Source organism: Agelaius phoeniceus, chromosome 1, assembly GCF_051311805.1.
Source record: "Agelaius phoeniceus isolate bAgePho1 chromosome 1, bAgePho1.hap1, whole genome shotgun sequence".
Lineage (NCBI taxonomy): Eukaryota > Metazoa > Chordata > Aves > Passeriformes > Icteridae > Agelaius > Agelaius phoeniceus.
The window spans coordinates 154,888,624-154,901,760 of NC_135265.1; the positions used below are offsets into that span (position 1 = coordinate 154,888,624).

General features: G+C 35.2%; 1 protein-coding gene across 1 annotated transcript in view; it reads left to right on the forward strand.

Annotated features, from left to right (window-relative positions):
- The window catches only part of HSF1 (heat shock transcription factor 1), an 85,769-nt gene that overhangs the window by 12,699 nt on the left and 59,933 nt on the right, over window positions 1–13,137 (forward strand). Inside the window, exon 3 of the mRNA XM_077189886.1 lies at window positions 7,796–7,932. Within this exon, the coding sequence (XP_077046001.1) occupies window positions 7,796–7,932 (137 nt within the window). The remainder of the gene's footprint in view (window positions 1–7,795; window positions 7,933–13,137) is intronic.

A 13,137-nucleotide genomic window follows, 5' to 3' on the forward strand; every position in this document is an offset into this window, starting at 1 on the left:
TTTTTCCCATTTTTCCCCATTTATTCCCAGAAAAAAATCCGGGAAAAATGGGAAAAAGTCCATGAAAAAATGGGAATAAATGGGGAAAAATGGGAAAGTCCATGAAAAAAAAATGGGAAGAAATGGGAAAAAATGGGAAAATGTCCATGAAAAAAATGGGAATAAATGGGGGAAAATCCAGAAATAAATGAGAAAAAAATCTGGGATTAAATGGGAAAAATCTGGGAATAAATGGGGGAAAATCCAGAAATAAATGAGAAAAAAATCTGGGATTAAATGGGGAAAAAGCGCGAAAAAATTGGGAAAAATGGGAAAAATCCTGGGGCAGTCAAATCCTGGAATTCCAGGGAAAATCTGGGAATTCTGGGAATTTCTGGGAATTTGGGAATGAGCTCAGCAGGCAGCTCAAGGTGTGGGAGAGAAAATTCCAGAAAATCCCGGAAAAAATAGAAATAAATGGGAAAAATGGGAAAAATAGAAAACATGGGGAAAATGGGAAAAAGTCTGGGAATAAATCTGGGAAGAAATGAGGAAAAAATCTGGGAAGAAATGAGAAAAATGTGGGGAAAAAGTGGGAAAAATTTGGGAATAAATGGGAAAAATCCAGGGATAAAATGGGAATAACTGGGGGAAATCAACAAAAAATCTGGGAATAAAAGGGAAAAATGCAGAAAAATTGGAAAAATGCAGAAATAAATGAGAAAAAAATCTGGGAATAAATGGGGAAAAATGGGAGAAAATCTGGGAATAAATGGGGAAAAATCTGGGCATAAATGGCAAAAAAATCTGGGAATAAATGGGAAAAAATCTGGGAAAAAAAATCCCATTTTTCCCTATTTACTCCCAGATTTTTTCCCATTTTTCCCCATTTATTCCCAGAAAAAATCCGGGAAAAATGGGAAAAAGTCCATGAAAAAATGGGAATAAATGGGGAAAAATGGGAAAGTCCATGAAAAAAAAAATGGGAAGAAATGGGAAAAAATGGGAAAATGTCCATGAAAAAAATGGGAATAAATGGGGGAAAATCCAGAAATAAATGAGAAAAAAATCTGGGATTAAATGGGAAAAATCTGGGAATAAATGGGGGAAAATCCAGAAATAAATGAGAAAAAAATCTGGGATTAAATGGGGAAAAAGCGCGAAAAAATTGGGAAAAATGGGAAAAATCCTGGGGCAGTCAAATCCTGGAATTCCAGGGAAAATCTGGGAATTCTGGGAATTTCTGGGAATTTGGGAATGAGCTCAGCAGGCAGCTCAAGGTGTGGGAGAGAAAATTCCAGAAAATCCCGGAAAAAATGGGAAAAACTAGAAATAAATGGGAAAAATGGGAAAAATAGAAAATATGGGGAAAATGGGAAAAAGTCTGGGAATAAATCTGGGAATAAATGAGGAAAAAATCTGGGAAGAAATGAGAAAAATGTGGGGAAAAAGTGGGAAAAATTTGGGAATCAATGGGAAAAATCCAGGGATAAAATGGAAAAAAATGGGAATAACTGGGGGAAATCAACAAAAAATCGGGGAATAAAAGGGAAAAATGCAGAAAAATTGGAAAAAATGCAGAAATAAATGAGAAAAAAATCTGGGAATAAATGGGAAAAAGTCTGGGAAAAAAATGGGAAAAAATCTGGGAATAAATGGGAAAAAATCTGGGAAAAAAATCCCATTTTTTCCCTATTTATTCCCAGATTTTTTCCCATTTTTCCCTATTTATTCCTGGATTTTTTCCCATTTTTCCCCATTTATTCCTGGATTTTCCCCAGATTTTTTTTCCATTTTTCCCCATTTATTCCCATTTTTTCCCGAATTTTTCCCAGATTTTTTCCCATTTATTCCCCATATTTTTCCCCATTTATTCTCAATTTTTCCCAGATTTTTCCCCATTTTTCCCAGATTTTCCCATTTTTTCCCAGATTTATTCCCAGATTTTTTCCCCCATTTTTCCCCATTTATTCCCAGATTTTTCCCAAATTTTTTTCCTGGATTTCTTCCCTGATTTCTTCCCATTTTTCCCGGATTTTTCCCCATTATTCCCAGATTTCCCCCATTTATTGACATTTATTCCCAGATTTTTTCCCACTTATTCCCAGATTTATTCCTGGATTTTTTCCCGGATTTATTCCCATTTTTCTGGATTTTTCCCATTTATTCCCATTTTTCTGGATTTATTCCCATTTATTCCCATTTTCCCCAGATTTTTCCCCATTTATTCCCAGATTTTTCCCCATTTATTCCCTTTTTTTCCCCATTTATTCCCTTTTTTTTCCCGGATTTTTCCCATATTTTCCCCAGATTTTTTTCTCCTTTATTTCCGGATTTTTCTCCATTTTTTACTGGATTTGTTCCCATTTATTCCCATTTTTCCCCAGATTTCTTCCCATTTATTCCCATTTTTCCCCATTTTCTCCCCATTTTATTCCCATTTATTCCCAGATTTTTCCCAATTTTTCCCCCATTTTTTCCTGGATTTCTTCCTTGATTTCTTCCCATTTTTCTTGGTTTTTTTCCCATTTATTCCCAATTTTTTCCCATTTTTCCCATTTATTCTGAAGTTTTCCCCATTTATTCCTGAATTTTTTTCCAATTTCCTCCCAGATTTTTCCCCAGATTTATTCCCAGATTTTTCCCCATTTTTCCCATTTATTCCCAGATTTTTCCCCATTTATTCCCTTTTTTTCCCCATTTTTTCCCGATTTTTTCCCAGATTTTTTCCCATATGTTCCCCAGATTTTTCCCCATTTTTCCCATTTATTCCCAGATTTTTCCCCATTTTTTCCCGATTTTTTTCCCAGATTTTTTCCCATATGTTCCCCAGATTTTTCCCCATTTTTACTGGATTTGTTCCCATTTATTCCCATTTTCCCCCATTTTTCCCAGATTTTTTTCCCAGATTTATTCCCAGACATTTTCCCTTTTTTTTTCCCATTTTTTCCCCATTTTATTCCTGATTTTTTCCCGGATTTTTCCCATTTTCCCCCATTTTTTCCCAGATTTTTTCCCGGATTTATTCCCATTTATTCCTGGATTTTCCCCATTTCCCCTCAGCCGCCACCGGGTGGTGCCAGAATCCCAAAATCCCCAAATCCCCGGGAATTCCGAGCCCTTCCCATCAATGGGAGCCCCACAATTCCCGGATTTTCCCTTTTTCCCATTTATTCCCACACTTTTCCCAGTTTTCCCATTTATTCCCCATTTTTCCCCATTTATCCATTTATTCCCACACTTTTCCCAGTTTTCCCCAGTTTTCCCCATTTATTCCCACATTTTTCCCCATTTATCCATTTATTCCCACACTTTTTCCCGTATTTTTCCCATTTATTCCAGATTTTTTTCCCAGATTTTCCCCAATGTTTCCCATATTTCCCCCCCATATTTCCCCAATGTTTCCCCCATATTTCCCCAATATTTCCCCCATATTTACCCCTATTTACCCCTTTTTCCCCACTGTTTCCCCCATATTTTCCCCTTATTTCCCCCATATTTCCCCCATATTTTCTCCCATTTTCCCCCATATTTCCCCCAATATTTCCCCACTGTTTTCCCCAATATTTCCCCATATTTAACCCCAATATTCCCCCCTATTTCCCCACTGTTTTCCCCTTATTTTCCCCATATTTTCCCCATATTTTACCCCATTTACCCCCTTATTTCCCCAATATTTCCCCCATATTTCCCCCAATTTTTCCCCCATATTTTCCCCATATTTCTCCCAATATTCCCCCCATTTTTTCCCCTATATTTCCCCAATATTTCCCCCATATTTACCCCCCTTATTTCCCCCATATTTACCTCCCTATTCCCCCCAATATTTCCCCCATATTTTCCCCCTATTTCCCCCAATGTTTTCCCAATGTTACCCCCATATTTCTCCCAATATTCCCCCAATATTTACCCCATATTTCTCCCCATATTTCCCCCACTATTTCCCGAATGTTTCCCCCTTATTTCCTCCAATATTTCCCCCATATTTTCCCCTTATTTCCCCAATATTTCCCCCATATTTACCCCCCTATTCCTCCCAATATTTCCCCCAATATTCCCCCCATATTTCCCTCATATTTCCCCCAATATTCCCCCAATGTTTCCCCCATATTTCCCCTAATATTTACCCCACATTTACCCCTATTTTCCCCCAATATTTCCCCCATATTTACCCCATATTTCCCCAATATTTCCCCCATGTTTTTCCCCCATTTACCCCCATAATTTCCCCCAATATTTACCTCCTTTTCCCCACTGTTTCCCCAATATTTACCCCCATTTCCCCCCCATATTTTACCCCATATTTCCCCCCTATTTACCCCCATATTTTCCCCATATTTTCCCCCATTTACCCCCATATTTCCCCATATTTATCCCTTATTTCCCCATATTTCCCCCCCTATTTCCCCCATATTTACCCCATATTTTCTCCCATTTTCCCCCATATTTCCCCCAATATTTCCCCACTGTTTCCCCAATATTTCCCCATATTTCCCCCATATTTAACCCCCAATATTTCCCCCCTATTTCCCCCACTGTTTTCCCCTTATTTTCCCCATATTTTCCCCCATATTTACCCCATTTACCCCCTTATTTCCCCAATATTTCCCCATATTTCCCCCAATTTTTCCCCCATATTTGCCCCCATATTTCCCCCAATATTCCCCCAATATTTACCTCATATTTATCCCCATTTCCCCCCATATTTTCCCCCTATTTCCCCCAATGTTTTCCCAATGTTACCCCCATATTTCTCCCAATATTCCCCCAATATTTACCCCCATATTTCTCCCCATATTTCCCCCACTATTTCCCGAATGTTTCCCCCTTATTTCCCCAATATTTCCCCATATTTCCCCCATATTTTCCCCAATATTTTCCCCTATTTACCCCCATATTTACCCCCCTTTTCCCCACTGTTTCCCCCATTTACCCCAATGGTTTTCCCCATATTTTCCCCAATTTTTCCCCCATATTTTCCCCATTTTCCCCAATATTCCCCCATATTTACCCCAATATTTCCCCCACATTTCCCCCCATACTTACCCCATATTTACCCCCATTTTCCCCACTGTTTCCCCCATATTTTCCCCCATATTTTCCCCCCATTTACCCCCCATATTTCCCCCAATATTTCCCCTATATTTTCCCCATATTTCCCCCATTTACCCCCATATTTCCCCCCATATTTCCCCCCGTTTCCCCCATATTTACCCGATATTTTCTCCCATTTTCCCCCATATTTCCCCCAATATTTTCCCCATTTTTCCCCCATTTTCCCCATATTTTCCCCCATATTTACCCCCTATTTATCCCCTTTTCCCCAATATTTCCCCCATATTTCCCCCATTTTCCCCACTGTTTCCCCCAATATTTCCCCATTTTCCCCAATGTTTCCCCCATATTTCCCCATTTTCCCCAATGTTTCCCCAATGTTTTCCCCCCATATTTCCCCCATATTTCCCCCATTTACTCCCATTTTCCCCCAATATTTCCCCCCATTTTCTCCCATATTTTCCCCAATGTTTTCCCCATATTTTCCCCATTGTCTCCCCATTTTCCCCCATATTTCCCCAATGTTTTCCCCCATTTCCCCTCCTTTTCCCCACTGTTTCCCCATATTTCCCCCAATATTTCTCCCATATTTTCCCCCATTGTTTCTCCCATATTTCCCCCATATTTGCCCCCAATATTTCCCCATATTTACCCTCATTTCCCCCATATTTCCCCCATTTACCCCCTTATTTCCCCAATATTTCCCCCATATTTCCCCATATTTACCCCAATATTTCCCCAATATTTTCCCCCAATGTTTCCCCCACATTTCCCCAATATTTCCCCATATTTTCCCCAATATTATCCCCCTAATTTACCCCATATTCCCCCCATATTTCCCCAATATTTACCCCATATTTACCCTTATTTTCCCCCAATATTTCCCCATATTTCCCCATTTTTTCCCAATATTTCCCCCATTTACCCCCATATTTCCCCCATATTTACCCCTTATTTTCCCCATATTTCCCCCCCTATTTCCCCCATATTTACCCCATATTTTCTCCCATTTTCCCCCATATTTCCCCACTGTTTCCCCAATATTTCCCCCCTATTTCCCCCACTGTTTTCCCCCTTATTTTCCCCATATTTTCCCCCATATTTACCCCATTTACCCCCTTATTTCCCCAATATTTCCCCCATATTTCCCCCAATTTTTCCCCCATATTTGCCCCCATATTTCCCCCAATATTCCCCCAATATTTACCTCATATTTATCCCCATTTCCCCCCAATATTTCCCCCATATTTTCCCCATATTTCCCCCATATTTCCCCCAATATTTCCCCCATATTTCCCCCAATGTTTTCCCAATGTTACCCCCATATTTCTCCCAATATTTCCCCCATATTTCCCCCCATTTTCCCCAATATTCCCCCAATATTTACCCCCATATTTCTCCCCATATTTCCCCCACTATTTCCCCAATATTTCCCCCATTTTCCCCAATATTTCCCCATATTTTCCCCCATTTTCCCCACTGTTTCCCCCAATATTTCCCCCATTTTCCCCCATATTTTCCCCATATTTTCCCCATATTTCTACCATATTTACCCCCATTTCCCCCATATTTACCCCAATATTTCCCCATATTTACCCCAATATTATCCCCCTAATTTACCCAATATTTCCCCCATATTTCCCCCATATTTTCCCCCATTTACCCCCATATTTACCCCCATATTTATCCCCTATTTCCCCCATATTTCCCCTATATTTCCCCAATATTTCCCCCAATATTTCCCCCATATTTCCCCCCATATTTCCCCAATATTTCCCCATATTTCCCCCATATTTCCCCCAATATTATCCCCCTAATTTCCCCATATTTTCCCCCATAATTCCCCCATATTTTCCCCCTTTTTCCCCGAATATTTTCCCCATATTTGCCCCCATATTTCCCCCAATATTCCCCCAATATTTACCTCATATTTATCCCCATTTTCCCCAATATTCCCCCCATTTTCCCCAATATTTCCCCCATATTTTCCCCTTATTTCCCCACTGTTTCCCCCAATATTATCCCCCTAATTTCCCCCGTATTTTCCCCCATATTTCCCCCACATTTACCCCAATATTTCCCCATATTTCCCCCAATATTATCCCCCTAATTTACCCAATATTTCCCCCATATTTCCCCCAATATTCCCCCTATATTTTCCCCTATATTTCCCAATATTTCCCCCATATTTACCCCAATATTTACCCCATATTTCCCCCATATTTTCCCCATATTTTCCCCATATTTCCCCACTGTTTCCCCCAATATTTCCCCCATATTTCCCCAATATTTCCCCATATTTTCCCTCATATTTACCCCATATTTCCCCCACTGTTTCCCCCAATATTTCCCCCATATTTACCCCCAATATTTCCCCCATATTTCCCCCCATTTCCCCAATATTTCCCCATATTTCCCCCAATATTATCCCCCTAATTTACCCAATATTTCCCCATATTTCCCCCATATTTCCCCCCATTTACCCCCATATTTCCTTACTGTTTCCCCATGTTTTCCCCCATTTTATCCCAATATTTTCTCCATTTTCCCCCCATTTTTCCTCAATGTTTCCCTCAATATTTCCCCATATTTACCCCTATTTTCCCCCAATATTTCCCCCATATTTTCCCCTTATTTCCCCCATATTTCCCCCATATTTCCCCAATATTCCCCCCTAATTTCCCCCATATTTCCCCCCTATTTCCCCAATATTTCCCCCATTTAACCCCCTTATTTCCCCCCTTATTTCCCCCATTTCCAGACGGTTTCAGGAAGGTTGTGCACATCGAGCAGGGGGGGCTGGTGAAGCCGGACAAGGACGACACCGAATTCCAGCACCCGTTCTTCCTGCGGGGGCAGGAGCAGCTGCTGGAGAACATCAAGAGGAAAGTCACCAGTGTGAGTGCAGATTCTGGAAATTTCCATCAAAAAATAGCCTGGAAATGCTCAAAATCCCAAAAATTTCCATCAAAAAACAGCCTGGAAATGCTCAAAATCCCAAAAATTTCCATCAAAAAACAGCCTGGAAATGCTCAAAATCCCAAAAATTTCCATAAAAACCAGGCCCAGATCCATTAAAAATTCAGAATTTGCCATAAAACCCAGGCAGGAAATGCTCAAAATCCCAAAATTTCCATAAAAACCAGCCTGGAAATGCTCAAAATCCCAAAATTTGCCATCAAAACCAACCAGGAAATGCTCAAAATCCCAAAATTTGCCATAAAAACCAGGCCCGGATCCATTAAAAATTCAGAATTTTCCATAGAAACCAGCCAGGAAATGCTCAAAATCCCAAAATTTGCCATAAAAACCAGGCAGGAAATGCTCAAAATCCCAAAATTTGCCATAAAAACCAGCCAGGAAATGCTCAAAATCCCAAAATTTGCCATAAAAACCAGGCAGGAAATGCTCAAAATCCCAAAATTTGCCATAAAAAACAGCCTGGAACTGCTCAAAATCCTGGGATTTGCCATAAAAACCAGGCCCAGATCCATTAAAAATTCAGAATTTGCCTTAAAACCCAGCCTGGAGCTGGTAAAAATCCTGGGATTTGCCATAAAACCCAACCAGGATCCATTAAAAATTCAGATTTTGCCATAAAACCCAGGCAGGAACTGCTCAAAATCCCAAAATTTGCCATCAAAACCAGGCAGGAACTGATAAAAATTCAAGATTAAAAATCCCACAATTTTCCATAACAACCAGCTGGGATCTGGTAAAAATTCAAGGTTAAAAATTCAGAATTTTCCATAAATACCAGGCAGGAACTGCTCAAAATTCTGGGATTTTCCATAGAAACCAGGCCAGGAGCAGCTGCTGGAGAGCATCGAGAGGAAAGGCAGCAGTGTGAGTGCAGATTCTGGAAATTTCCATCAAAAAACAGCCTGGAAATGCTCAAAATCCCAAAATTTCCATAAAAACCAGGCAGGAAATGCTCAAAATCCCAAAATTTGCCATCAAAACCAGGCCCGGATCCATTAAAAATTCAGAATTTTCCATAAAAACCAGCCTGGAGCTGCTCAAAATCCTGGGATTTGCCATAAAACCCAGCCAGGATCTGGTAAAAATTCAAGATTAAAAACCCCAGAATTTGCCCCAAAAACCAGCTGGGATCTGGTAAAAACTAAAGATTAAAAATTCAGAATTTTCCATAAAACCCAACCAGGATCTGGTAAAAATTCAAGATTAAAAATCCCAGAATTTGCCCCAAAAAACAGGAAGGATCCATTAAAAATTCAGAATTTTCCATACAAAACTGGCCAAGATCTTTTAAAAATTCCAGATTAAAAATCCCAGAATTTTCCATAAAACACAACCAGGATTTGTTAAAAATTGAAGATTAAAAATTCAGAATTTTCCATAAAATCCAGTCAGGATCTGGTAAAAATTCAAGATTTAAAATTCCAGAAATTCCCATAAAAACCCAACCAGGATTTGGTAAAAATTCAAGATAAAAAACCCCAGAATTTTCCATAAAACCCAACCAGGATCTGGTCAAAATTCAAGATAAAAACCCCAGAATTTGCCCCAAAAACCAGGAAGGATCCATTAAAAATTCAGAATTTTCCATACAAAACTGGCCAAGATCTTTTAAAAATTCAAGATTTAAAACCCCAGAATTTTCCATAAAACCCAACCTGGATCTGGTAAAAATTCAAGATTTAAAATTCAGAATTTTCCATAAAAATTCAGTCAGGATCTGGTAAAAATTCAAGATTAAAAATTCAGAATTTTCCATAAAAACCCAACCAGGATTCATTAAAAATTCCAGAATTTTCCACAAAATCCAGCCAGGATCTGGTAAAAATTAAATATTAAAAATTAAATATTAAAAATGAAGAATTTGCCCCAAAATTCAGCCAGGATCTGGTGAAAATTCAGAATTTTCCATAGAAACTCAGCCAGGAAAAAATCACAAAAAAATCTAAAAAAAAATTCCAAAAATGTCTCAAAAAAATTTTAAAAAACCCCAAAAATAAAAAAAAATTCCCCCAAAATTCTAAAAAAAATTGCCCAAAAATTTATGAAAAAATCTTTAAAAATTCTGAAAAATAAAAAATAAAAAAATTTGAATAAAACTGAAAAATGCCCTAAAAAAATCTCAATAAATTCCCCAAAATGTAAAAAAAAATTTAAATTTTTGGGTTTTAAATAAAAAAAATAAATCCCCAAAAATCTTAAATAATAAAAAAAATCTTTCAAGATGCCACGAAATTCTAAATAAAATCCCTGAAAAAAGCAAAATAAATTTAGAAAATTTATGGAAATCCCAAATAATTCTGAAAAAATTAAAAATTCCTCAAAAATTCTAAAAATATCCCCAAAGATTCTTTAAAAATTAGGAAAAAATCCCTAAAAAATTCCTAAAATTTTGAAAGAGATCAGAAAAAAACCCCCAAAAAATCCTGAAAAATCTCAAAAAAAATCTGAAAAAAATTCTAAAAAATTCCCAAAAAATCTGGAAAAAAATCTAAAAAAATCCCCAAAAATCTGAAAAAAAAATCTAAAAAAATCCAAAAAAATTCCCAAAAAATCTGAAAAAAAATCTAAAAAAACCCAAAAAAATCCAAAAAATTTCCCAAAAATCTCAAAAAAATCTGAAAAAAATCCAAAAAAATTCTAAAAAAATCCCAAAAAATCTGAAAAAAAATCTAAAAAAACCCCCAAAAAATCTGAAAAAATCCAAAAAAATTTCCAAAAAAATCTCAAAAAAATTCTGAAAAAAATCCAAAAAAATTCTAAAAAAATCCCCCAAAAATGTAAAGAAATCCCTAAAATTTTTCAAAAACTTCTCCAAAAATGTTCTTTAAAAATCCCCAAAAAATTCTTCAAAAATTCCTGACAAATCCCTAAAAATTCTAAAAAAATCCAAAAAAATTCCTCAAAAATATTTTTAAATCCCCCAAAATTAACAAGAAATTTTAAAAAGAATCCCCCAAAAATCCTTAAAATGTAGAAAAATATCTTTTAAAAATCCAAAAAAATTAAAAAAGAAAAAAAATTCAAAATTCTGCAAAAAATATTGAAAAAATCCCCAAAAATTTGTGTAAAAATTGGAAAAAAAATCCCCAAAAAATCCCCCCCAAAAATTCTAAAAAATGGAAAAAAATCTGAAAAAAATCTGAAAAAATGCCAAAAAAATCCCCCCAAAAATTTCAAAAAATTCCCCAAAAAAGTCTTTAAAATATCCCAAAAAAACTTCCTAAAAATTAAAAAAATTCTAAAAAAATCCCCCAAATTGTGATAAAATTCACCAAAAATTCCCCAAAAATTCTTTAAAATCCTTTTAATTCCCAAATACTCTGGGAAAATTCAGGAAAAATAAAGAAAAAAAAATTGGAAAAAATCAGGAAAAAAATGAGGAAAAATTTGGGGAAGAAATCCCCAAAAAATTAAAAAAAAATTCTGTAAAAATATTGAAAAAAATCCCCAAAAATTTGTTTAAAATTGGGAAAAAAAACCCCAAAAATTCTGAAAAAATCTCTCCCAAAAATTCTGAAAATCTTTTAAAAAATCTGAAAAAAATTTTGAAAAATCCCCCAAAAAATCCCCTCAAAATGTAAAGAAATCCCCAAAAATTTCTCCAAAAAATTCTTTTAAAATCCCCAAAAAAATCTCTGAAAATCCAAAAAAGTTTTTTAAAAATTCCCCAAAATTGTGATAAAATCCATCAAAAATTCCCTAAAAATTCTTTTAAATTCCCAAAAATCCCAAATATTCTGGGAAAATTCAGAAAAAATAAAGAAAAAAAAATTGAGGAAAAATTTGGGGAAGAAATCCCAAAAAAATTCAAAAAAATTCAAAAAAAATTTGAAAAAATCCCCAAAAATTTGTTTAAAAATTGGAAAAAAATCCCCAAAAATTCTGAAAAAATCTCTCCCAAAAATTCTAAAAAACTTTAAAAAAATCTGAAAAAAATTTTAAAAATCCCCCAAAAAATCCCCTCAAAATGTAAAGAAATCCCCAAAAATTTCTCCAAAAAATTCTTTTAAATTCTTTAAAATGTTTTAAATTCCCAAAAAGTCCCAAATACTCTGGGAAAATTCAGAAGAAATAAAGAAAAAAAATTGGAAAAAATCGAGGAAAAATTTGGGGAAGAAATCCCAAAAAAATTAAAAAAAAATTCTGTAAAAATATTGAAAAAAATCCCCAGAAATTTATTTAAAAATTGGAAAAAAAACTCCCAAAAATTCTGAAAAAATCTCTCCCAAAAATTCTAAAAAACTTTAAAAAAAATCTGAAAAAAATTTTAAAAAATCCCCCAAAAAATCCCCTCAAAATGTAAAGAAATCCCCAAAAATTTCTCCAAAAATTCTTTTAAAATCCCCAAAAAAATCTCTTAAAATCCAAAAAAGTTTTTTTAAAAATCCCCCAAAAATTCCCTAAAAATTCTTTTAAATTCCCAAAAATCCCAAATACTCTGGGAAAATTCAGAAGAAATAAAGAAAAAAAATCTGGAAAAAATTGAGGAAAAATTTGGGGAAGAAATCCCAAAAAAATTCAAAAAATTTCAAAAAAAAATTTGAAAAAATCCCAAAAAATTTGTTTAAAATTGGGAAAAAAATTCCCAAAAATTCTGAAAAAAAACCCAAAAAATCTCTCCCAAAAATCCTAAAAAACTTTAAAAAAAAAATCTGAAAAAAAATTTTAAAAATCCCCCAAGAAATCCCCAAAAATTTCTCCAAAAAATTCTTTTAAAATCCCCAAAAAAATCTCTTAAAATCCAAAAAAGTTTTTTAAAAAATCTCCCAAATTTGTGATAAAATCCACCAAAAATTCCCTAAAAATTCTTTTAAATTCCCAAAAAGTCCCAAATACTCTGGGAAAATTCTGGAAAAATAAAGAAAAAAAATTGGAAGAAATCAGGAAAAAAATGAGGAAAAATTTGGGGAAGAAATCCCAAAAAAATTAAAAAAAAATTAAAAAAAATATTGAAAAAATCCCCAAAAATTTATTTAAAAATTGGAAAAAAACCCCAAAATTCTGAAAAAATCTCTCCCAAAAATTCTAAAAAACTTTAAAAAAATCTGAAAAAAATTTTAAAAAATCCCCCAAGAAATCCCCAAAAATTTCTCCAAAAATTCTTTTAAAATCCCCAAAAAA